Source organism: Coturnix japonica, chromosome 16 (genome assembly GCF_054131305.1).
Source record: "Coturnix japonica strain WE chromosome 16, WE-NBRP24, whole genome shotgun sequence".
NCBI lineage: Eukaryota > Metazoa > Chordata > Aves > Galliformes > Phasianidae > Coturnix > Coturnix japonica.
The window spans coordinates 1,481,488-1,504,626 of NC_140678.1; the positions used below are offsets into that span (position 1 = coordinate 1,481,488).

At 55.1% G+C, this 23,139-nt stretch overlaps 2 protein-coding genes across 7 annotated transcripts; both read right to left on the minus strand.

The window, feature by feature from the left end:
• Positions 1-312: 312 nt before the first annotated feature.
• Positions 313-7,265, minus strand: SCAMP4 (secretory carrier membrane protein 4). 6 transcript variants are annotated; one of them, XM_015886720.3, is made up of 8 exons: positions 7,230-7,265; positions 6,169-6,228; positions 5,999-6,044; positions 4,719-4,847; positions 3,788-3,944; positions 3,335-3,436; positions 3,026-3,143; positions 313-2,922 (listed from the first exon to the last, which is right to left on the minus strand). In XM_015886720.3, the coding sequence occupies exons 3-8, from the start codon at positions 6,003-6,005 to the stop codon at positions 2,746-2,748; spliced, it is 690 nt and encodes a 229-aa protein (XP_015742206.1). In that variant the 5' UTR covers positions 6,006-6,044; positions 6,169-6,228; positions 7,230-7,265; the 3' UTR covers positions 313-2,745. The 6 variants fall into 6 exon arrangements, with proteins under 6 accessions (XP_015742206.1, XP_085373787.1, XP_015742207.1 ...); XM_085517661.1 differs by having other exon boundaries at positions 6,169-6,231; XM_015886721.2 differs by having other exon boundaries at positions 7,181-7,263.
• Positions 7,266-7,978: 713 nt separating this feature from the next.
• Positions 7,979-19,251, minus strand: LOC107325652 (nuclear receptor ROR-beta-like). Its single transcript, XM_015886758.3, has 10 exons — positions 19,093-19,251; positions 14,572-14,657; positions 14,353-14,494; positions 13,424-13,837; positions 12,857-12,978; positions 12,374-12,506; positions 11,563-11,670; positions 11,068-11,178; positions 10,666-10,778; positions 7,979-10,193 (listed from the first exon to the last, which is right to left on the minus strand). The coding sequence occupies exons 1-10, from the start codon at positions 19,097-19,099 to the stop codon at positions 10,032-10,034; spliced, it is 1,398 nt and encodes a 465-aa protein (XP_015742244.2). The 5' UTR covers positions 19,100-19,251; the 3' UTR covers positions 7,979-10,031.
• Between the last annotated feature and the right edge of the window lie 3,888 nt (positions 19,252-23,139).

Here is a 23,139-nt window from a genome sequence, read left to right on the forward strand (position 1 = left end):
AGAGATTAAATAGACCCAGTGCTGAGCTGAAGGGATGAAGCTCAGCTGGGTGTTATTCAGCCCCAGGGATGGTGATATCCATCCATACAGCAAAGCAGACAAGGCAGGGACCCACTATGGGCTGTGCTGTTTGAATGGGTCCAGTTTCACCCCATTTAACACCTCCATTTCTAAGCTGGACCATAGCGGTAACATTATGGTCCCCAATAAGGGGGTGGGTTTCATCCATAAGCGTGTAGTTACTTTTAAAGGGGGGTGGGAGATGGTGGGACGCAGCTGGGGGTTGAACAGACACGGCTCGGACACATTTGGTTCTTGTCACCTTTTTATTATTGTCTTGTGATCCAAACACAAAGCAGAGCCCTGCAAGTGATACACACACACAAAACATCGCACGTGGACACGAGCGGAACCAGGTCTGGGTTAATGGTGTGAGGAGATTGAATGTAAACATTAAAATAACCATAGAGGAGCACGAAGAATGAAGCCAAGGCAGTTCAGGCAGCACTGAGTTGACTTGCTGGAACTCTGGCATTGAAAAGGATGGAAAATGGGGGGAAAATGTGCTTTGAGATGGCAGCTCCCATCCACGCAGCTTCACTTAAGCTCTTTAGAAACCTCCGGCAGTGTTTGCTCATGGTTTAGCAATCACAGTTGTGATATTGGTGTCTGCCTCCAACCAGTTCGGTTTGAAGCTCTGAATTATCCCCTTCTCTGCATGGAGCAGGTTGGAAATGCGAGGATGGACGCTCCCAAAGACCCCCAGGTTCCCCAAAGGGCAAAAGAGAAGTGCAGAGTCTCTTGGCAATGCTTCTCCTCACGGTTCTTTTATCACTCTCCGATGGCAAAGCGACGTGGAACGCTTAAAATCACACTTGACACATGACAAAGGCACCTAAAAGCTTGGCAACGCAGCCAGGTATTATTCTATTATAAAGGCTTCAAGCATTTGTAGTTACAAACACATTGCACACTTGCAAGAAGAAAACACCCTTGTGTTCAGCACATGAAATATCCCCGGGCTGCTGCTGCTGCTGGGGTCAGTGCTGCTCGTAAACCAAGGTCAGAGGAGGCTCTGCCCTCCCACTGATGTTTGCTGTTGCTTTGGCCCTAACAACAAAGGTGTTGTGCATACTCCAAGCTGTACGGAATGACATGGGAAAAGTTAATGGAGCGAAGGGGGAAGTTTTGCAGAAGGGAAAGGGGAATAAAGATTTCTCCTTCATGAACTAACATCATTAGTTAAGGCACATGTAGAAACGGTTTTCAAAAGATCACTTGCAAATCAGTTCCTCCCAGCTGGGGCTGGCCCTGTCCAGGAACCAGGTTTGCTTTCCAGTTACTTAGTGTGAACATGGAGTGACTCATGCTGCAGCAACTATTGCATCCCCTAGAGCTGGGCAGGCCGTGGGGTCAACCCAAACCTCCATGCCTGGCACACGGGGCCCTGCACAGGACCAGCTGTCAGAGCTGAAGATGCTCCACGCTCACTCCCTTCAGAATATTGGGAACTGCTCTCCAAGACAGAGAGAGTTCCTGCAGGGTGCTGGGGGAAAGGGGAAAGCACAGCCTTTGCTGCTTGGGTAGGACACAGGGAATGGGATGGCTCAGGCTCTGGCCGTCCTGCTGGACGTGCACGAGATGAAGGTGGGTGATGAGATCAGTGCCAGCTCTCAGGGTTACGATCCCTCCTGACAGCTTTATCCTCTTTTGCTGATTCCTGGGGAAAGGCAAGAAGCTCTGCTCGTACCTGGAAGGAGCATCACGATGGTGCTGGATTTGAACTAACATTGATAGAAAGCAGAATTAAATCTATCCGTTGCAATGGAATTGTTCCCAAACCATCCTGGGACTCAGTGCTGAGATAACGCAGCTGGAACCCAGAACACAGGACAAGGGATGTCAGACAGGCACGCATAGGGTCAGCATGGAAATCCTGGTGTGGGACTGGGATGGCACAGAGACCTCACACTGACTGCTTATAAGAGGGCGAGCATCCCCAGGCTCAAAGCCCAACACCAGTATCTTCCAGTGGGCTTCCTGTGAGCACTCGTTAACAAAATGAGATGAATCTGCACCTCTGCAGCACAAAGATTCAGCTAAAGCTTTTAGGAGCAGGGAAAGCAGGACTTAGATCCTACGAGCGGTTCTAGCCATGGAAATGGGGACTCTTCTTCACCTCTGAGCAAGACTCACCCACAGCGAGCGCTGCCTTACAAAGGAATCTTCAGCAGATGAGGCTGCACATTGCACGGGCACCTTCAGACCAGCAGTACCAAAGAAATCAGGTGTGAGATGGAGTGAAAACTTCCAGATTATTCATCCAGGAAAGAGCCGACACCGGTTGGTATTCGTGCTCACATTGAGGTTGTTCCAGTGTGCGGGGAAGCAGGAGAGCAACGCCGGCAGTGCTCACATTGCAGGGAGCTCAGCCACAATCACAAGGAGCCCTCGAGCAAAGGGCAGTGAGCAGTGGGTTCCTCAGTCTGCAATGAGCAGCACAAGGGAGAAAAGACCTTCAGATGTTGTGATCCGGCCTTACGGAGCTCTCAGCTCGCCATAGCAGACAGCACACATCTTCTGCAGCAACGAGGAGACCAAAAAATAACCAGAACAACTAAAAAAAAACCCCCACGAGGAGCGGAGCAAACGGAGGGGAATGCAAATGATCTTTTCAGATAACGATAAAAGGAGCCAAAAAAGAATAAAAGGAGAGAATCCAGGCAGAGCGCAGCCCGGGGCTGCCTAAGGCCATTGGTTTCCAGAGGGGTAGTTGGGCACCGTGGGGTATTCGGGCAGGCTGTTCCCTGCAAAGTTGTTGTATTGGGCCTCTCTGCTGGGGGGGTTCCTCCATGCGCCGCTGTGCCATTCATCCTGAGCCTTCTGGAAGCTTCCTCCAGCCCCTCGGTAGATTTTGTGCACCTAAAGGATGGGCAAAAGGCCCCAATTAATGTGTGGTGCCATTAAGTGGGTGCCACAAGCACAACAGACACTGCACGGCACAGCGAAACATGAAGATCTTTACCCTCAGAATGCAGATGAGCATCCCCACCGCCGACACGGTGAACATAATGGCAGGGAACAGCATGAACACAGCAGCTGCCACATTGGTGCTGAAGAACGTGATGGCAGCCAACCAACCACTGCAGGGAAGGGAAAGGGGAACACAGAGTTAGAGCAGCTCTATGGCTCCTGCAAACCAACAGAGCAAGGACAGTGCAGAGCTCAGTGCTGCTCAGATGGTCACTCTTTAAGACCCCAGAGCTGGCTTGCCAACACTCCCACTGTCCCCCTGCAGGCTGTGGATAGGCCCCAAGGAGGAGGCTGTCCTTACCATGCTCCCCATCCAGAGAAACCCACGGCCTGCAGGACGGTGAGGACGAACTGAGCACCAAAGACGAAGAAGAAGGTCATGAAATTAAAGGAGCTGTCTGACCTGCGAGGGAACAGAGACGTCAGGGGGACAAGGAGTTCAGACTGAGCTCAAACCTTGAGCTGGAGTGGGTTCAGGCACAGGTTAGGACTCAGAGCTCAAACTTTGAGCTGGAGTGGGGTCTTTAGGTGATCAAATATGCATCCACCACCCCTGTGGGCAGCCTGTGCCAGTGCCTCACCACCCATATTGTACTGAATTTCCTTATATCCAGCCTAAATCTCCCCTTTCTTAATCCAAACTCGTCTCCCCTTGTCTTATCATGGGATGATCTCCCTTCCAACCTGAGCCATCCTCTGATTAATCTCTCTCCCAAAGGAAGAAGAAAGCGAACCCTGCTGGGTTCCCACGTACCGAAATGCTTTGTACACTGGTCGGAACCAGCAGACGTAGCTGCAGGGGCTGAAGAGGATCAGCCAGAGGATGGCCAAGCCAAAGTTGACACCGTAGCCACCTCCAATCCACCACGCCAGGCAGGCAATGATGTTCACGACCAGCGTGATGCAGTAAACTGCAATGAGAGCACAGGAAAAGAGCATGAACTGGTGTTGTATCACATCACAGGACAGTCAGACACCTGGGATAATAACAGGGAGGGTCTGTGCTACGTGGGAAACTTGCAGCCACCCCGAGGGGGAACAGCTTTGTGCTGTGAGCTGTGGGGCAGCAGGGACAGTCACCTGCAGGGGATGCACTGAGCAGGGAGATGAGGATCATCCCTTGTGGGGCTGCCAAGGGATGGTTACAGGAACGAGGTCAATTAATGCAAGTCTCCATCCCTGGAGACACCTGAGGTCTGGAGATGGGGCTCTGAGCACCCAGTGGAGCTGCGGGGGTCCCTGCTCAGTGCAGGAGTAGGATCAGACAACCCTTAAAGCTCCATTCCAGCCCATATGATGGGTTCATCATAAGATTCTGTGACCTCAGTGATCACCCACTGAACCACTGAGTGGTTGGGATGGGAGGGTCCTTAGAGATCAACCGTGGTGTGGTTGGGGTGGGAGGGTCCTTCCAAGTCAAACATGGCATAGTTGGGTTGGAAGGGTTCATACAGATCAACAGTGGAGTGGTTCGGTTCTAAGGGTCCTTACAGGCTGACCATGGAGTGATGGAGGTAGAAGAGTCCTTACAAGTCATCCTTAGAGCCATGAGACTATAGAAACGGTTGGGGTTGAAGGGACCTTATCCCTGCTCAGGGCAGGAATGGGACTGGAATGTCTTTCAGTGCCCCCCTTCCAACTCAACCACACCCCCACAACCAGGGCAGCTTCCTTATCCAACGTACAGATCCAGACGTGGTAGATCCTCTTCACCAGGGACTGATAATCGATGGGGATCTCATCCGCAAAGTTCTGGTAGAAGCAGGGCTTCAGGGGGATGAACTTGGGGAGCGGTGGGAAGTTATTCACCTTTTCTACAACACAGAACACAACAGATGAGCTGAACGCTGAGATATTCTTCTAAGTGGGACATCTGCACCTTCCCAACATGTATCAGACCCCCAGGATAAGGAAAAAACCTCTTTAAAATGGGTGTCCCAAAGGTGGAATCCCAAAGGAGGGGGGGGGGGGTCTCAAAATGGGAATCTCAAAGAGGGAACCCCAAAGAAGACAGTCACAGAGATGAAGTCCCAAAGGAGGGGGTCTTAAAGTGGGAACCCCAAAGGAGGGGCCCCAAAATGGGAATCCCAAAGGAGAAGGTCCCAATGAAAGAAGGGAGCCCCAAAGAAGTTTGCCCTTGGAAAGCATCTCTCTAAGTGGGATTTGATACTCAGATACACCAGCTCAGTGCAGACATGGCACGGGGGAGGATTCTATTAAGACACACAGGGATGTACCCCTTTTCTTTCCAAAATGGGTCTTTAGGTGACACAAAGCCCCACCAATGAGCAAAAAAAGCCAAAGCTTTGCATTCAGACACCACAAATCAGCTGATAGGAAGCGATACGGACAAACTCATCTTGGGGACAAATGACATTTTGATATCAACTAATTAAACACCCCCATCCCCTGCATTAAAGCTGCTGGCAGTTTGCAGGCAGGGCTGTCGCTGTCGTGCCTGGATGCAGCCCCTGCACCTTGGGGAACACAGCTGATTAAAGTTTGATTGCAGGGCACTGCGACTAATTGCCTCTCAAATCTCCTTCCGCCCCAGTAAACAGCATTAGAGCCAACCGGGGGGGGGAGGGATGAGGAATGTGCTGGGAAAGGCTCCAAATGGCGAAGCAGAGGAAATGTCTGAGCTGTCAGTGTGAGAGTTTCCTTCCTCCAGCCGCTGTCTGTGTGAGCAAGGAGTTGTATGGAACCCTATGGGGAGTGCCCAGAGCTGTGCTGCATCTGAGAGCTTTTAAAGCTGCCGTTGAGTCACCTCGCTGCTATTAAGCTGCATTAAAGAGTGAGAGAGGAGGGGTAGGATGGTGTGAGGGGGAATTAAAGCCCTTATATCACAGGACATGGCGTGGGGCACACAGCTTTGGGGGTCACTGCAAAGCATTGCACCCGTGGGGTCCAGCCACAGCAGCCATGGGGTCTGCACGCATCCTGCTGTGCAATGAGGGCTCCTTACCTGCCATGGTGCTTCAAGGCGTTGCTGGGCCACAATTGCAGCTGATCTACCAAAGAAAAGCAGAAGCAAAGAAGGGCTGATGCAGCAACGTGGGCAGCAGCACAAAGAGCAGCGCTGCAACCTGCAGCATTGCTCCCAGTGCAATAAACCCCAGCAAAGCAGCCACTCACTCAGTCTCAATGCTGCATTGGGGCCGGGATGGTGCTTGGCTCCCTGCAGAGGATGCTGAGCTGCTGGGACAAAGCAGAGTTAATAGCAGAGCAAACACTGCTCTGAAGGGGTGTGTGTTGGGGGGGGGCTGCAATGTGTTTCCTATGGATCGAGTGGACACAGTTCAGCCCTGGGAGGGGATGGAGGGTCCTTTGCAGTGCACTCAGATGGGGAATCCCTGCATTGCTATGGCAGTGAACAGGGACAGGATCAACCCCAAACACCACAGGGATCTGATGTTGACCTGCAAGGACCCTTCCCATCCCAATCACTCCACCATTGACCCATAAGGACCCAACCACCCCCCACTGACCTGTAAGGATCCTAATCATCCACCATTGATCTGTAAGGACCCTTCCCACCCCAACCACCCACCATTAACCTGCAAGGACCCTTACCACCCCAATCACTCCACCATTGACCAGTAAGGACCCTTCCCATCCCAACCACCCACCATTGACCCATAAGGACCCTAACCACCCACCATTGATCTGCAAGGACCCTCCTATCCCAACCACCCCCCATTAACCTGCAAGGACCCTTCCCACCCCGACCACCTCCCACGGAGCTGCCAGGACCCCAACCACCCACCATTGACCCATAAGGACCCACCCACCATTAACCTGCAAGGACCCCAACCACCTACCACTGACCTGCAAGGACCCTTCCCACCCCAACCACCCACCATTGTCCTGTAAGGATCCTAATCATCCACCACTGACCTGCAAGGACCCTTCCCACTCCAACCTTTCCCCCATTAACCTGCAAGGACCCTCCCACCCCAGTCACTCCACCATTGACCCATAAGGACCCACCCACCATTAACCTGCAAGGACCCCAACCACCCCCCATTGATCTGCAAGGACCTTCCCATCCCAACCACCCACCATTGACCCATAAGGACCCCAACCACCCCCCATTAACCTGCAAGGACCCTTCCCACCCCGACCACCCCCATTAACCTGCCAGGACCTTCCCTATGTCCCCCCGTCGCGCACGGATCCCGCCGCCCCCCACTCACCCCGTATCCCGCCCCTTCACCGCCGCTCCCCCCCGTATCCCTCCGCGCCGCCGCGGGGGTCGATGGGAAAGAGAGTCCCGCACCGCAGCGCCGTCACGACGCCACACCGCGCTCCGGACTACAACTCCCACAATGCACCGCGGTGTGGCCCAGCTAAACGTCATGTGACTGTGCGGCTGACTGCGCTACGGGGAGCGGAGAGGGACAAACTTATGGGAAGGGCGGAGGGTCAGATGCTGTATGTCACGTTCTATAGGGTCAGATGCTATAGATCAGGTCCTATAGGGTCAGATGCTGTAGGTCATGCTCTATGGGGTCAGATGCTGTAGGTCAGGTTCTATAGGGTCAGATGCTGTAAGTCATGCTCTATAGGGTCAGATGCTATAGGTCAGGTCCTATAGGGTCAGATGCTGTAGGTCACGTTCTATAGGGTCAGATGCTGTAGGTCAGATTCTATAGGGTCAGATGCTATAGATCACGTTCTATAGGGTCAGGTTCCCCAGCACTGTGGTTCGGGTTCACTGGGTCAGGGACCACAAAGAGGAAGGGAATCATTTCAGCCCCACACCAGCAGAGGTCCCTCCGCCCCACTGAACCGGCACTGCTGGTCCGGGTCGGTTATGGGGCCGATGCAGCAATGGGGCTCCGTGCATGGAGCTCCATCCTTCCCCTCTCCCCTCTCACCTCTATTGAACGCTATAATAAAGCCCGACGGAGTCCTTAAAGAAACACTTTTCTTCTCCTACGGCTGCGTGGGCCCGAAAAAAACAAAAAAAAAAAGAGGTTTTATTCATCATTTTCTTTATAAAAATAGAAATTCCCATCGGACGGAACATCCCACTCGTGTCCCATAACATACAGTGGGTTCCAATCTAAGCACCCAAAGGTGCTGAGCCGGGTACACGGTAACGTGAGATCTCCCATTCCTTCCATTCATTCATAGAGATTCAAAGAAGAATAAAAGCCATCGGAGCTTCGTCTTCGCACCGACATTCACAGGAATAGAGATAATTTATGTTTGATCTGATTTATACACAGTTATGGGGGGGGGGGAGTTGGGGGGTGAGGGCAGATGAATGCATCCAAATGGAATGGAGCGAACACGGAGAGCCTGGCCCCATAGGGATGGAATATGGGGTGTGAGAGAGGGGGAGGGATAAGGGTAAAGGGTTGGGGGTAAAGGAAGGGGGTAAGGGTGAGGGTAAGGGGGTTGGGAGGGAGGGTAAAGGGGCAGGGGGTAAGGGGTGAAGGGGTAAGGGTTATGGGGTTAGGGGTAAGGGGAAGAGGGTTAGGGGGTAGGGGTTGGGGTAAAGGTAAGGGGGTTAGGGTTAGGATAAGAGGAAGGGGGTTAGGGGATAAGGGGAGGGGAATAAGGGGGAGAGGATAAGGGGTAAGAAGGTTGGAGGGATAGGGATAGGGTAATGGAGAGGGGTAAGGAGTAGAGGTTAGGGGGTAAGGGTTAAGGGGTAAGGTAGGGGTAAGGGGGTTAAGGCTATGGGGTTAGGGGTAAGGGTAAATGTAAGGGGGTCACGGGGTAGGTGTAAGGGGTAAAGGTAAGGGGATTAGGGTTAGGGGGTAGGGGTAGGGGATAAGAGGTAGGAGATAGGGGGTAAAGGGGTAAGGGGGCAAGGAGCATGGGCAGGGTTAGGAGTTAGGGGTAGGAATTAGAGACAGGGTTAAGAGTTAGGGGTTAGGGGATAGGAGTAGGGGGGTAGGGTTAGGGGGTAAGGGTAAGAGGGTTATAGGTTAGGGGTTCCAGTTAGGGTTAGGGGTAGGGTTATGGGTTATGTGGTTACAGTTAGGGTTATGGGTTAGGGTTAGAGGCAGGGTTAAGGGTTAAGGTTTAGGGTTAAGGTTCCCGTGCTCCATTCCCATCCCTTTTGACGCGTACCACCAAGACCCCTGGGTTTGGCTTTGGGATGGCAGCACAACAGGGCCCCAAACCCCTCCTTGTGAAAATCCACTCCATCCCTTCCAATAAATAACTCAATGAGTCCGTTCCTATAAAGAGAACTGAAAAGTGCAGGTTCCCGCGTTGGGCAGTTGAGTTATTGGTATTCAATACTTCCACTCTTCCCATGTGGGCTCCTCTTGCTCAGAACCCCAAATCTCTCCCACGAGGGCTCATCCTGCCCCATTTTAAGGTGCTTTCATGGTTTCTTTGCCGATGAAATGAAGACGGCGACGCTGACAAACCCCAAAGACAAAAAAGGCAATTCTGACTCTTCCCTTCTTGTCAACCTTCAGGATCCGGGAGGGCAGGAAACATGTGCAGCACATCCCCTGTTGGCACTCAGCACTGGGACACTCAATGGGTTCTACCAACACCAGGGGGGAGAATTGGGGCTGACGGACCCACAGATGGTCCCATAAGTTCAGACACAAAGCTCACGGGTGGATGATGTGAACAGCAAAACCCCACATGGCTCCAAATCCCATCGCCTTCCTGGTGGCTCTTCCATGAGGAGGTTTGGTCCATATCTTTCCCTATGAGTTCTAATGGGGAGCATGGACTTTCACCCTTCTGGTTCTGCTCCCCCGGATCCACACACCAGGGAACAAGTCGGTGCCGTCCACCTCCAGGAGCATCTCCTCTCCCGAGTGGAGATTTCACATTCATTTCACGGGTATGGCAAAGTCCGTTTGCTTTTCCTTCAAAGGTGCTTTACATTCAAGAGCTATTGCAATCCACAACCCCGCTGTCTTGGGTTTGGTTACGCGATTTAAATGGACGGCCCCAAACCTTGAGGTTCAGTTCGTCTCTGGATTTGGGGCTGGGGAGGGGGCTGGTAGATCCCAGCCTTAGCTCTCCCGTGGGTCGCTGTACTGCAGCTCCGAGTTGAAGACCTCCTTATAGAGGGGTGGGAAGTTCATGGCCGTCTCCGGGTGCAGGAGACGGAAAAATTCCAGTTTGTCCAAGTGCAGGTTGCAAATGGTCTTCATCAGGGGCAGCTTGGAGACCATCTGAGGGGAAAGGAGGAGAGGTGATTGATCCCCATCAATGATCATTGAATAGTTGGGTTGGGAGGGACCCTAAAGTTCATAGGATGGTTGGATTGGAAGAGTCCTCAAAGATGGTAGAACCATAGATTGTAAGAATGGGCTGGGAGGAATCTAATAGATCATAGAGCTGCAGGATGGTTGGGTTGGAAGGGACCCTAGAGGTCATGGAACCACGGGATGAGTTGGTTGGAAGGGACATTGAGTGGAAAGGACCTTAAAGGACATGAAGCCATGGGGTGGTTGGGTTGGAGGGGACCCATAAGATCATAGAACCATTAAATCACAGCATGATTGGGTTGGAAGGGGCCTTAAAGACCCCCAGGCCCTATCCAGGGATGGAGCACCCACAGCTCTAAGCCCCCCACACGCTGCCCATCCCCATTCCTTTGTTCTTTGTGTTTTCTCCCACTTGGGCTCCCCACAGCGCCGCTACCTTTGAGAGCTTGTCCTCAGCGGAGTGTTTCTTCTGGATCTCGTGCTGTAGGGCCACGTAGATCTTGTCCTGAAGCTTCTGCACCTTCTTGGACTCCGTCAGCCACGGGCGGTCTGTGGGGATGGCCAGGTCAGTGCCATGGGGCTGCTCCTGCCCCACATGCTGGAGGTGCCCATTGCTCTTCCCACCACCCTTCCCACTCCTCAGGGTGGCTTTGGGGACATGGGACAACCCCACACCACCCCCAACCCTGCCATAGGGGACAAAGGCGGTGCAGCTCTTCCACCCACTGACATTCAGCAGATGTGTTTGTTATCCATATTTTCCCCAGCCAATAATTTGGGATTTAAGGGTCTGTGCCCCACAGCTTTAACCCCAGACCCCCCTTTTCTCCCCACACACCCGGGGAGAGCAGCACGGCAGCAGTGAACAGGGCGAGCTCCTCATCCGACAGCTGCAGGCGGCACAGGGTCCTCCCCAGCTCGAAGACGGCGCTGATGAGGTCATCACATCCTATGGGGGAACAAGGGGGGACATCACGGCTCCATGGGGCCCCCAACCCACATCCCACCCCAGTGGCTCCAAAAGCTTTTGGAGATGGGTGAAGGGGTCCCCTGTGTGGAGCATCTTTGGGCTTGGGGTTGGGGTCCTGATCACAATGGGGTCAACCAGATCCCAATAGAAGGTTGGGGTTGGGATGGAACATGGGTCACTACAATTGGGTCAACCTGATCCCAACAGAAGGCTGGCATTAGGGTTGGACTGGATAACCCCAGAGGTCTTTTCCAGCCATAGGGATGGATCCTTATGGATCCCAGCCATAGGGATGCTGTGTTTCATAGGGGTGTGCCTCATTTGGACATCAAAAGGAGAGAAATGCCCCAAAGTGGCTCTCACCGAGTGCCTTGAACATCTGCACGCCGCCGAACTTCCCCTCGAAGAGCACAGTGTTGTTCAGGGGGTTGAAGGCGCGGATCATGCGCAGCAGGAGCACCTCGAGGCAACCTGGCATGGGCAGAGGGACAGCAGGCGAGGGAGGGGAGGGCAGGGGGTTCCATCATCCCACAACCAAATGGGAGAGAGAGAAAAGCCCCCAGTGCGAGTTTGGGGTCCAGGTTGTTCATTCCCAACAGCATGGTGGTTAGATATAATAGATATAATAACCCTATATGGGGTTTATTCCAGTAGGTCCCATTTGAGTTTGGGTCTGAATTTTGGGGTGTATTTCAACATATCCCACTTGGGTTTGGGTTTATTCCGATAGATCCCATTTAGCTTTGTGGTTTATTCCAATAGATCCCAATTTGAGTTTGGGTTTTGGGCTTATTTGAATTGATTTCATTTGGATTTGAGTTTGGGATTCATTCCAACACATCCCATTTGTGTTTGGGTCTGAATTTTGGGTTAATTCCAACAGATCCCATTTGGGTTTAGGCTTTGGGTTTATTCCAATAGATCCCACTTGAGTTTGGGTTTTGGGCTAATTCCCATAGATACCATTTGGGCTTGAGGTTTATTCCAATAGATCCCGTTTGAGTTTGGGTTTGGGGTTTATTCCAGTAGATCCCATTTGAGTTTGGGGTTTATTCCAATAGATCCCATTTGGGTTTTATTTTGGTTTTCTCTTGTTTGGCTTTCACTTGTGACCCCAATGTTTCACCAAAGGGAAACCATCCCTGCTTGGGGTGGCACTGGGGACAGCCCTTACCGGCTTTGAGGAGGATGATCTGGTCGTTCTGGCAGAGCTCCATGAAGCCATCGATGCGCTTGGCGAACTCCACCACGTACTGGATGGCGTTGGAGATGTGCAGTGAGCACTGCTGCCACATGGCCTCACAGCTCTATGGGGTCAGATAGAAAAGCCCTTAGGGCTCACTGGCATTCAGGGCAGTCCCATCTCCCATCACCCCAACCCATGATCCACCCCTATGGCCCCAGAAGGCTTTAGAGATGGGCAAAGGGGTCACTGCGTGGAGCACCACTGGGTTTGGGTTGGGAACATGGGTCCTAACCACAGTAGGGTCAAACAGATCCCAACAGGAGCATGTTGTATATTAAGGCCACCATCCCTGAAGATATGGCACTGAGGTGTATGGCCAGCGGGCATGATGGGGTGTGTTGGGGTTGGGCTCAGGGGTCTGAGAGTTCTTTTCCATCTGGAATGATCCTATGACCCTATGATGGATCTCACCTTGCTCTGCAGGGCACGAATCTCCTCTGGGGAGTACAGGCTCCAGGCCAGGTGCTTCAGCTCCTCTGCTGTGTACTGACAGGTCTCCAGGTGCGACTTCACCACGTTTTGGGCAATCCGGTCTGTTAGAACATGGGGGATGGTTTAAAGTGGAAGAGGGGAAATTTAGGGCAGATGTGAGGGGGGAATTTTGTGCTCTGGAACTGCTTGGAGCTGTGGATGCCCCATCCCTGTGGGTCTCCATGGCCATAGATGGGGCCTTGAGCAGCCTGAGCTGCTGGGGGTCACCCAGCCCCTGGCAGGGGTGGGGTTGGGTGGCTTTGGGATCCCTTCCAACCCAACCATCTTACAGCATTATGATCTTCAGGGTCCCTTCCAATCAACTCATTCCATGCTTCTATGACCTTCAGGGTCCCTTCCATCCCAATTATTCTATTGCATCAGGATCTTCACAACCCCTCCCCACCCAACCATCCCATTGTTCTATGATCCTTACGGACCCCTCCAACCCAATCATTCCATGGTTCTATGATCTTTAAGGACTCTTCTAATTATCTCATCCCTCACCGATCTCAAGGACGGAGATCTCCCCAGCCAGCTGGCTGCCCTCCAGTGCACCATGTGCAAACAGGGCTGGCTCCAGCATCAGCTCATAGATGGATTCCTGCTTGATGAGCGTGGTGTCGGCCACATCCAGGCTGGATTGATCTGGTGAGGGCTGTGCTGAGGCCAGCAGGTCGAGGTTGTAGTAGGTGCTGCTGCCATCAGGAGTGAGGGGGAAGTCGAAGAGGAGCCCATCAGACAGCGTGGAGATGTCGTCCAGGTCTGAGAGGCCGCTGCTGACACTGGTGGTGTAGATGCGACTCAGAGGTTCGGGCTCATCCTTGGGGCCACCACTTTGCTCCTGTCTCTGCTGGTGCTTCTGTACCTCGGCGTAGAGGCTGTCCCGCTGCTTCTTGGACATGCGGCCAAACTTCACCGCTGCAAAGGGTGGAAAACACGACAGAGTCATGGAGTCAGAACATTGGGGTTGGCCAACCCTCTACCGGCTCATTGATGTGGGTTTGTAATGGGGTTCTGTGCCCTCTATTGGCCATTGATGGGGTTCTGTGCTCCCTATTGGACTACTGATGGGGCTCTGTGCCACCTGTTGGCCATTGATGGGTTCTGTGCCCTCTACTGGACCAATGATGGGGTTCTCTGCCCTCTGTTGGCTATTGATGGAGATCTGTGCCCTCTGTTGTCACTGAAGGGGATCTCTGCCTTCTCTTGTCTCACTGAAGGGGTTCTATGCCCTCTATTGGCCACCAATATGGGTTTGTGATGGGGTTCTCCACCCTCAATCAACCCATGCACCTCCTTCCTCAACCCAACCCAACTCAACCAGAATCCATTGAAATTCTCCCCATTAAAAAAGAAAAAAAACACCCCCAAAAACACATATTTCACCCCATTTCAAGGTGCCCCATGCTCTGTCCTGCCCAGCTGCAGCTCACCATCGCGGGACATGCCCAACGCCAAGCATTTCTGCAGGCGGCAGTGCTGGCAGCGGTTGCGGTTGGTGCGGTCGATCAGGCAGTTCCTCTGCCTTGAGCAGGAGTAGCTGGCATTGTTCTGCTGGCTCCGCCGGAAAAAACCCTATAAAGGATGGCAATGGGGTTGGAAAGGTGCTCTATGGGATGGGCAGCACCCGCCCAGCCCCGCACTGCGCTCACCTTGCAGCCTTCGCAGGTGATAACGCCGTAGTGGATCCCCGAGGACTTGTCCCCGCAGATCTTGCAGGGGATCACCTCGATTTGGGCTGTGGCAAAGGGGTAAAAAGTGTGGGGTGAGGGAACCGAGGAGACCACCCATCCCTGGAGGTGGATGGGGAAACTGAGGCATGGCCATGCTGTCTGCCATCTGCACTGCACACAGCTCATCCCTTGCTGTATCATCTATGGGAACCCTATGCCAGCACCCCAAAGAGGCCACTATGGGGAGAGGGAGTTGAGCAAAAAACCCTTTTTAGGCTTTTTTAGCACAGCATCCGTGCACCAGCCCTCCCCGAATGCAGCTTTGGGATGCTGCCCCTCGTTTCTCACATGCTTGCTTCTGGAGCTGGGACCACTGCAGACCCTGTGCGTAGGGTGAGCCCCCATCCCTGCCCCCACCCCACTGCTGGTGCCCCCCACCCACACCCCCCAGCAGTTGCAGCCCCGATATAGCAATGCTCAGCTCAAGGTCCCCCAGTAAATCCGCTTCCCTCCCGCTTCTGCTTCGCTGGCACTGAGCTGCTAATAGGCTTCATCCTCATGTTCCAGCTGCCCCAGATCCGGCCCAGCGCTGTCCCCCCCCTCCCCACACCCCCCTATAGCACTGGTACGTGCCTCCCAGCATCGCTGCACTGTTAATCCCCCCCTTCCCCCCGGGGGGTTCAGTGCAGCCACCGCCGCGCCAAAATAAACCCTGCAGCCAGATTATGGGCACTCAAAATCCCCATGGCCTGTGCAAATCCCCAGCGTGGGTAAGTCCCTGCTGCCTTCCTCTGCCCTCCCAGACATCACCCCATGGTCCTCTGCAAGGTTTGGGATGGGGTTCTGTGCCCTCTATTGTCCCATCGCAAACCCAACTCAGTGGGCACAGATACCCACCCTGAACCCCCATCAATGGGTCAAGAAACAGTGGCTGGGGTATCGAGATGGGGTTCTGAGCCCTATATTGACACACTGATGGGGTGCTGTGCACTTCATTGGCCCACTGATGGGGGTTCGGGATGGGGCCCTGTGCCCCCTATTGGCTTATTGAGTTGGGTTTGTGATGGGCCAATAGAGGGCACAGAGCCCCATCCTAAACCCCCATCAACGGGCCAAGAAACAGTAGCTGGGGGATCGAGATGGAGCACTGTGCCTCTACTGACCCACTGATGTGGGTTTGGGATGGGGTTCTGTGACCCTTATTGCCCCACTGACGGGGTTTTGAGCCTTCCATCCACAACCCTTCAGTCCCCATTGCAACCCCACAGCGTCCCTCACTTCAGCCAACACACCACAACAGCAACCACTGCTCAACTGCTCCAAAACAACCCCAAATCCCCCCCCCCTGCTGCAGCCTGAGCCCCAAACCCACACAAACCACAGGGACCCCATCCCACCCCATTGCCCATCAGCATCACTGAGGGACGGAGGCGGTGCCACCCCCGGCAGGAAGCTGTGTTCATGATGCAAGGTTAATTGCAGCTGCTGGGTGATGCATCTCCACCCGCAGCCGATACCCGGCCCCGCTATTGCAGCACTGGAGGAACGTCCTCCCATCCCACCAAATCCTGACCCTAAAAGCTGAGAAATACCCCCTCCACATCAACCCAGAGCCTTTATGGGGGGATCTATAGGGGCTGAGCTGCACATCAAGACCCCACATCCATCAACAACCCCTTACAGAAGAAACCAGAGCCATCAATGGGGATCCGCTCCAGGATCTAATTGGGAATGCTGCTAATTACAGCTGGGACGTCAGCCCCAAATAACTGACGTGGGGGTGCGGCGTGGTGGCAATTAAGTGTCAGAACAGCTTTTAATTGCTGCTCTGTTTGTAACCTTGTCTGAATCACCGCTGCCCGCCTCCCTCGTGCCTCAGTTTCCCCATTGGGGCCGTGCCAGTCCCGGTACAGCATGAGGAATAGGATTATGTTTAATGGGATGGGGGAATCAAACTTCAACTCCACAGGATGCAAAACTGAGCTAAAAAGAGGGGAAATAAAGAAGATGGGAGAAAGGAGGGAGCAAATATAAAGGGGTTAAAAGGAGCGATCCCCATCCCACAATTAAATTGTCCCGGCGCGGTATTTGCTCTCCTCCCACTGTAAATATTCATTGCCCAATTCCGGGCCCGTTGCCATTGCTGCCCATTATGTAAAGGGCACCGTCCGTCGGGCTCAGCTCTGTGCTTCCAATTGGCCCCATGTCTGTCTGTCCATCCGCAGAGCCCACGCCGTCCTGCTGTCCCACTGACACACTTTCCGCTCCCCACGCTTGTGTAACACCACAACGTCTCCCCCCTCTGCGGGGTGGGCAGCGTCGGGTCCCCACTGTGCTGTCACCCCTCGCAATGGGGACTTTGGGGACCCTCAGTGTGTGGCCATAGTGGGTCTGTGCCATGACACAGGGACCCCCCCCCACCCCATGGATACCCCCACTGTGGGCTCAGGGGAGTATATGGGGACCCCCCCATCCCCATTGTGGGATTGCCCTATTACTGGGGCAATAAGAGTTACAGAACCCCATCCCCAGCGCTGTCCAAGCACTGAGCTCCATTGCTAATTACCCATGATTGCGATTGGGGATGGCAGCCTTGGGCACGAGCAGAGGGCAAAATAAATAGAAGGGATTTATGGCTGGCACAAATAGAGCACAGAGCTGCACCTCCAGGGTCCCCCCCCTAAAAAACCCCATAAACACATGCTATAGGTAACACAGTGTGGGACAGGGAGATGTGCAAAGTATGGGGCCACCAGCACCAGCAGATCCACCCCATTGGGGTGTTACATAAGGTGGGGTTAGGGGTGATTCTGGGGGTCCTATGAGGTTTCCTAGGAGGTGGTGGGGTCCTGCATGGGGTCGGGCTGTGTTTTGGGGTGTGCACACAGTGCTGTGGTGGCAATTGGTTTGGTGCTGAGTGCCCGGCCCTGCAGTGCAGCACTTTGCACTTTGGAGCTGCGGGCAGTGGCACATGAGGGCACGGGGTGTGGGGGGGTAATGGGGCTGGGGTGAAAGTAACGGGGCTGGGAAGGGGGTAATGGGGTTGAGAGGTGGGATAATGGGGTGGGGAAAGGGGGTAAGAGGGTAATGGAGGGTGGGAAGGGGGTAATGGGGCTGGGGTGGAGGTAATGAAGCTGGGGAGGAATGGGGTAATAGGGCTGGGGAAGGGCACCCCCTCAGCCCCACAGCCAGCTGAGGGGGGAGTTTAACACCATAGGGTTAAATAAAGGCACTGTCAATAAACAGGATGAGCTTCACATCCCAGGATGTAAAGGATCAAACCTTTGGGATGATGAGTGCTGCGGTTCTGCCCGACCCCATTGCACAGATTGAGACCGCAGCGTTACAAACCCCATCCTAAAGGTTCCCAATTCACAGCCCCCATCAAACAGCGCCGGGCAGCAGCACCACAACCCCCCTCACACCCCACTGGACACCACTTTCCTTTGCCCATACTTTGTTTTTGGGTGACAATGGAGCGACCCCATCGCACCAGCCCCCATTGGGTACCACCATCGTTATCAGTCACCGACGGGCTCTGTCACCCCGACCCCACGGCACCGGACCCCCGTCGGGTGTCACCGTCCTTTGCCCATAGGGACACGCAGTGCCGGGCGGGCAGGGAGGCTCCTCCTCCGCCCTCACTGATTTCCCAATGACAGATCTGGGTCACTGGGACAAGTCGGAGAAGCGGCCGAGCCCCGCACGCTCCCAGCCACGCCGTTTGCAAAACAAGGGCTGAAAACCCTATAGGATTATACAAGGGGAAAGATCCGGAGAGGGGAGAGAGGAGGGAATTGGCAGGAATGGGGCAGAGCGGCGGTTTTGGGGGGGGAATAAAACCGAGATTGAGTTCATCGGGTGAGGATCCGAGGGGATCCCGATGGCTAAAAAATCCCATTGGGGGTATGGGGGGGTTGGCGTTTAATGAGGGCTTTTACTTGGGGTTGGGGAAGGGGAAGGAAGGATAAAACGCACTGAAAGAAAGGAAAAGTTCGACTCCGTCGCTAATGACCCCCGGTTAATGAGGTGGGAGCGCTAATGAAGGGGAGGTCGGGGGGATCGCCCCGTCCGTTCGCAGAAGGGAAAAGAGCGGAGGAGCCGCGGGGTGGATCAATGGGGACAAATGGGAAACGGAGCGGACCCCCAACCCCATCCCGATCCCACCGCATCACGGTCACCCCGATCCCACCGCCGAGCCCGGCGTATTGCCGGCAGATTAACGGGGCTTTGCTGCGGGCACAGCTTAAGCGCAGCTCCGTGCTGCCGTCGGGCAAAACAAGCACGAAACCGAACGGTGCCCGTCCCCACATCCACCCTCAATCCATCCTCACATCCATCCTCACATCCATCCCCACATCCATCCCCACATCCCCACGTGCCCCCCACCCCGCTCCCCACTCGTTCCCCCGCTCCCCTCTGCTCCAACACCTCCATCCCCCGACGTGTCCCTCCCGTATCCCCCCGCTTCTCCCCTCTTGTCTCCCCCCCATTTCTCACCTCGCATCGTTCCGGCGGAGCTCAATGCGGTGCCGGGCGGCTCATGGAGCACCGGGCGGTACCGGGCGGCTCCGAACCTCCACCCGCCCCTCCGCACCGCTGACCCACTTCTGCCCGAACATGCGGCCGTTCACATGACGAACCCGAGCGGCTCCGCCCCGACAAATCGGTTTCGCTCCAAGCTCCGCCCGTCGCCCTTCCTCCTCCTCCTCCTCCTCCTCCTCCTCCTCCTCCTCCTCCTCCTCCTCCTCCTCCTGCTCTTCTTCCTTCTCTCCCTCCCGTCGTTGCTGGGGCTGCACGTTGGGCTATTGCACACTGAGCACTGTATATTGGGGCATTGTATATTGGGGGCTGTATATTGGGGTCTGTATATTGGGGTCTGTATATTGGGCGCTGCATTTTGGGTTCTGCACACTGGGCATTGCACATTGGGAGCTCCCCACTGAGCGCTGCCGCCCATAGGGCCGCCCCATCGCGACTCGCCCCATGCACGGGGATAGAAGCGTGTCCTGCTGAGTCACCGCATCCTCACCCCATTCCCCGCATGGTCCCTTTCCCCATAGGGTGAATCTCCAGGCAGAGCCTCAAACGGGGATGGCTGAACCACAGCCCCACATTGGGACTGCGATGGGCACTGGAGCCCTGACCCCAAACGGGAGCAGTGATAGGGACAGGAATGCGAGGAACCCTGGTCCCAAATGGGCACAGTGATAGGGATGCAGGGATGCTGGTACCCAAGTGGGGACAGTGATGGGCACAGGAATGGGAGAGCCCTGAACCCATATGGGGACATTGATGGGGACAGGGCTGGGCCTCCCCACAGCTGCCTCAGTTTCCCCCTGCTGAGCACACAGTCCACCCCATAGCATCCCATGCTCCCACCCCACACCCTTTCCCTTTGCATGAGGTGCTATGGGGCGCTGACTCCCACAGCACTGTCAGGATGCAGCCCACTCCAAAACTGATCCGTGGGGAGATGAAGGGACACAGCAGCCCATGGGGTCAGCACCGCATTAGGGCTGGGTCAGCTCGGTGTGGGTCAGTGTGTGGGGCTGAGCCCCAAAGCCACATTGAGGGCTGCAGGCACAGGGTGGGATATCAGCTCTACTCTCCATGGGTGCGGCACAAGGAGAGCAAACAGGGATTAGGGATTGGGGTGGTGTCATCCCGGATTCCTGCATGTCAGGGGGGTACAGGGCAGAGCCCAGAGGAAGAGACACCTCTTGGGTGCTGCCACCATCATCCCTGGGCACATCAGCTGCTCTATGGGGGAGTCCAGCACTCCCATCCCCAGGGCACTGAGGGGAGGAAGAGATGCTGGGGAGTTTCGGTGCCCTCCAGCACTGGAAGCAAAGGGAGGGGACAGAACCAAGTCACCCAGTGAGCCTGGGTGGGGTTTGGCCAAGGCCAGGACTTGGTCATCAGGTGCTTTAAACCCAAAGGGCACCCACAGGATCCTCAGCCTGGGGTGAAACAGGTAACATGGGTTTCACCTTACACCAAAGGAGCAGCATCCTTCTGCCTGGATGGGACGGATGGCACAACCAAAGGGACCCAGCACAGCCCCTGACCCAGCAGTGCCCACTCAAACCCAGATCCCAAGGCTGCTGCGTGGCTGCAGCGTTGCTCATTACAGGCGTGGTGTGACTTGTGCAACGCCGTAGTTTTGGGTTACGTCGGGCACCGGGGGAGATTTTTGCTCCCCGTCTCTCTGCCAACAGCCGTCACAGCAGCATCGCTCTGTGCCTCGGTTTCCCCACCTGTGATGGGGCTGATGATGGTGACCTCGTTAAGGCAGCGCCTTCATAAGGGGTGAGCTGCGGGGCTGCGCACATAGGGATGCTCTAACGAGGTGCAGCGTGAATGGGGCGTGATAGAAGCGCAGCGCCGGGGCCGCCTGTCACCCCGTGTCCCATCGTTGTGCCCAACCAGGCGGGAGGAGGAAGGAGAGAAGCGGAGCCACCGCCATCACCGCGATCACATCAGGCGGCTCCAAGCGGCACCGGGAGCAGGGGAGGGGGTGGGTGGGGGTAGAGCAGGGGGGTGGGTGGTGTGGGGGTGTATTGGGGTGTATGGGACGGCACGGCAGCGCTGTGGTCGCTGTCACCCCCATGGCAGCGCCATGTCCGTGCTCGTGGTGCCCACATCGCCTCTATCCCCATCAAAAGGGCTCAGCCATCTCCATTTAGGGCCGCTGCCCCCCTTTGGGGTCGGGGCTGTGCTGGGACCAGCGTGTCCAGCTGTAACCAGACCCCCGGGCAGCCCTGACCCGCTCACGTAACGCCCTCTGCTTATGCAATGCCTCGCAGCGCTGTTAGAACGGACATCCAACACCGCCGCAATTACCCGGCCCTTCATCAGCCGCATCCAGGTTAATTAGATGGAGAACGGCTGGTGGGCTGGGGAAGGAGCATCCAACCCCCCCCTCAGTGCACCCTATGGGTGTCCCCGTGCAATTAACACCCACCGAACCCTCATTAGAAGGTCCGTGTCACCCCGTGGCATCCCCACACCAGCCCCCATCCCTTGCAGCGGTGATGCCCAAAGTAGGTCAGTGGGCCGAGGTGCCGCTTTGCTGCTTTGTTTTCAGCCAGCCCCGGCTCCCGCTGATGTTATCACCTCTGTTCCTCCTCCTGCAGCTGCCCCAGGTGACGTCTCCCAGCTCCAGGCTGGCAATGCTGGGATGTGGCACTTGGTCTCAGAGCCCCATTGCGGCTCATGATGTGAAGGATGCAGACCTAACGCAGAGCCCTGACCCATCTCATGACACAAGTGATGCAATGCAGAGCCCCGATGCAGCTCATCACATGAAGGACGTGAAGCTCGTCACTTTCTCTCTCCCCACCTCCCCCCACAGCTTTGGGGTTTGCCCCAATCATCTGCAGTGCCGTAATGAGGAGATAAACAGGGAGGAGTGGAGAGGCCCCTATATCCCCCCCGGGTCCCCCCCTGGGACAGATGAAAGCAGAGCAGGGCGATGCAGGGGGGGCTTTTTTCCCACTTCTTTCTGCTGAATCCCACATTTTTCCTCCCCCCCCCCCCCCCCTCCTTCTCACTCTGTTAATGAGGTTTTGCTGCAGAAGTCTCCATCTCGGCCTTGAGTTAATCTCCAGATGCCTTCAAAGAGGTTCTGTTCCCCTGTTCCCATTCTCTTCCTTCCCCCCTTTGCCCATATTCGAGCTGCTGAGCTGCAGCCCAACCCCTCCATCCCATCCGTGCTGTGCCCCCATCCCCATAGGGACAACCATGGGGGAGCCCCAGACCAAATGAAGGGGACAGGGGTGGGGGAACCCAATCCTAAATGGGGACAGTGATGGGGAAAGGGATGGCAGAACCCAGGTCCCAAATAGGGGCAGTGATGGGGACACAGGGATGGAGGATCCCCAGTCTAAAATGGGGACAGAGATGGTGGAATCCAGACCCCAAATGGAGATGGAGATGGAGACAACAATTATGGGGAACCCTCATCCTAAATGGGGACAGTAAAAAGGACAGGGATGGCACAACACAGGTCTTGAATGGGGACACTGATAGAGACAGGGATGGGGGAAGCCTGGTCTCAAATGGGGACAACAATGGGGAAGGGGGTGGTGGAACTTGGATCCCAAATGGGAGCAGTGATGGAGACGGGACAGGGATGGGGGAAGTGTGATCCAAATGGGGACAGCAAAGGGGTCAGGGATGGCACAACCCAGGCCTCAAACAGGGACAGGGATGGGGACACAGGGATGGCAGAACCTCAGTCCCAAATGTGGATGGTGATGGGGACAGGGATAGTGGAACCGTAGTCCTAAATAGGGATGGTAATGGGGGCAGGGATGGCAGAGATTGGACCCCAAATGGGAACAGAGGTTGGGGGAGCCTCAATCCCAAATGATTGGGACAGGGATGGTGGATCTTGGACCCCAAATGGGGGAGGTGATGGGGACAGCAGTGGGGCAGCCCCGTGTGGGTGAGCTGCCATGGGGGCTGCTGCTATGTTGGTCCCATGGCAGAGCCGATCGGGGTTTTAGAGCCGTTAATCCCAACAATCCTTTAATTCCTGGG

Bases quoted from the DNA above. Each gene is read 5' to 3' on its own strand.
- SCAMP4 (XM_015886720.3), bottom strand. The intron at 3,437-3,787 runs GTACGTGGGAAC...GTTCCCTCGCAG, and splicing joins CCAGTGTACAAAGCATTTCG to GTCAGACAGCTCCTTTAATT. The intron at 2,923-3,025 runs GTAAAGATCTTC...CCCATCCTTTAG, and splicing joins TGCTCATCTGCATTCTGAGG to GTGCACAAAATCTACCGAGG.
- LOC107325652 (XM_015886758.3), bottom strand. The intron at 12,979-13,423 runs GTGAGGGATGAG...ATGTTCTAACAG, and splicing joins GATCTCCGTCCTTGAGATCG to ACCGGATTGCCCAAAACGTG. The intron at 10,779-11,067 runs GTGTGTGGGGAG...CCATCCCCACAG, and splicing joins TGCCGTGCTGCTCTCCCCGG to ACCGCCCGTGGCTGACGGAG.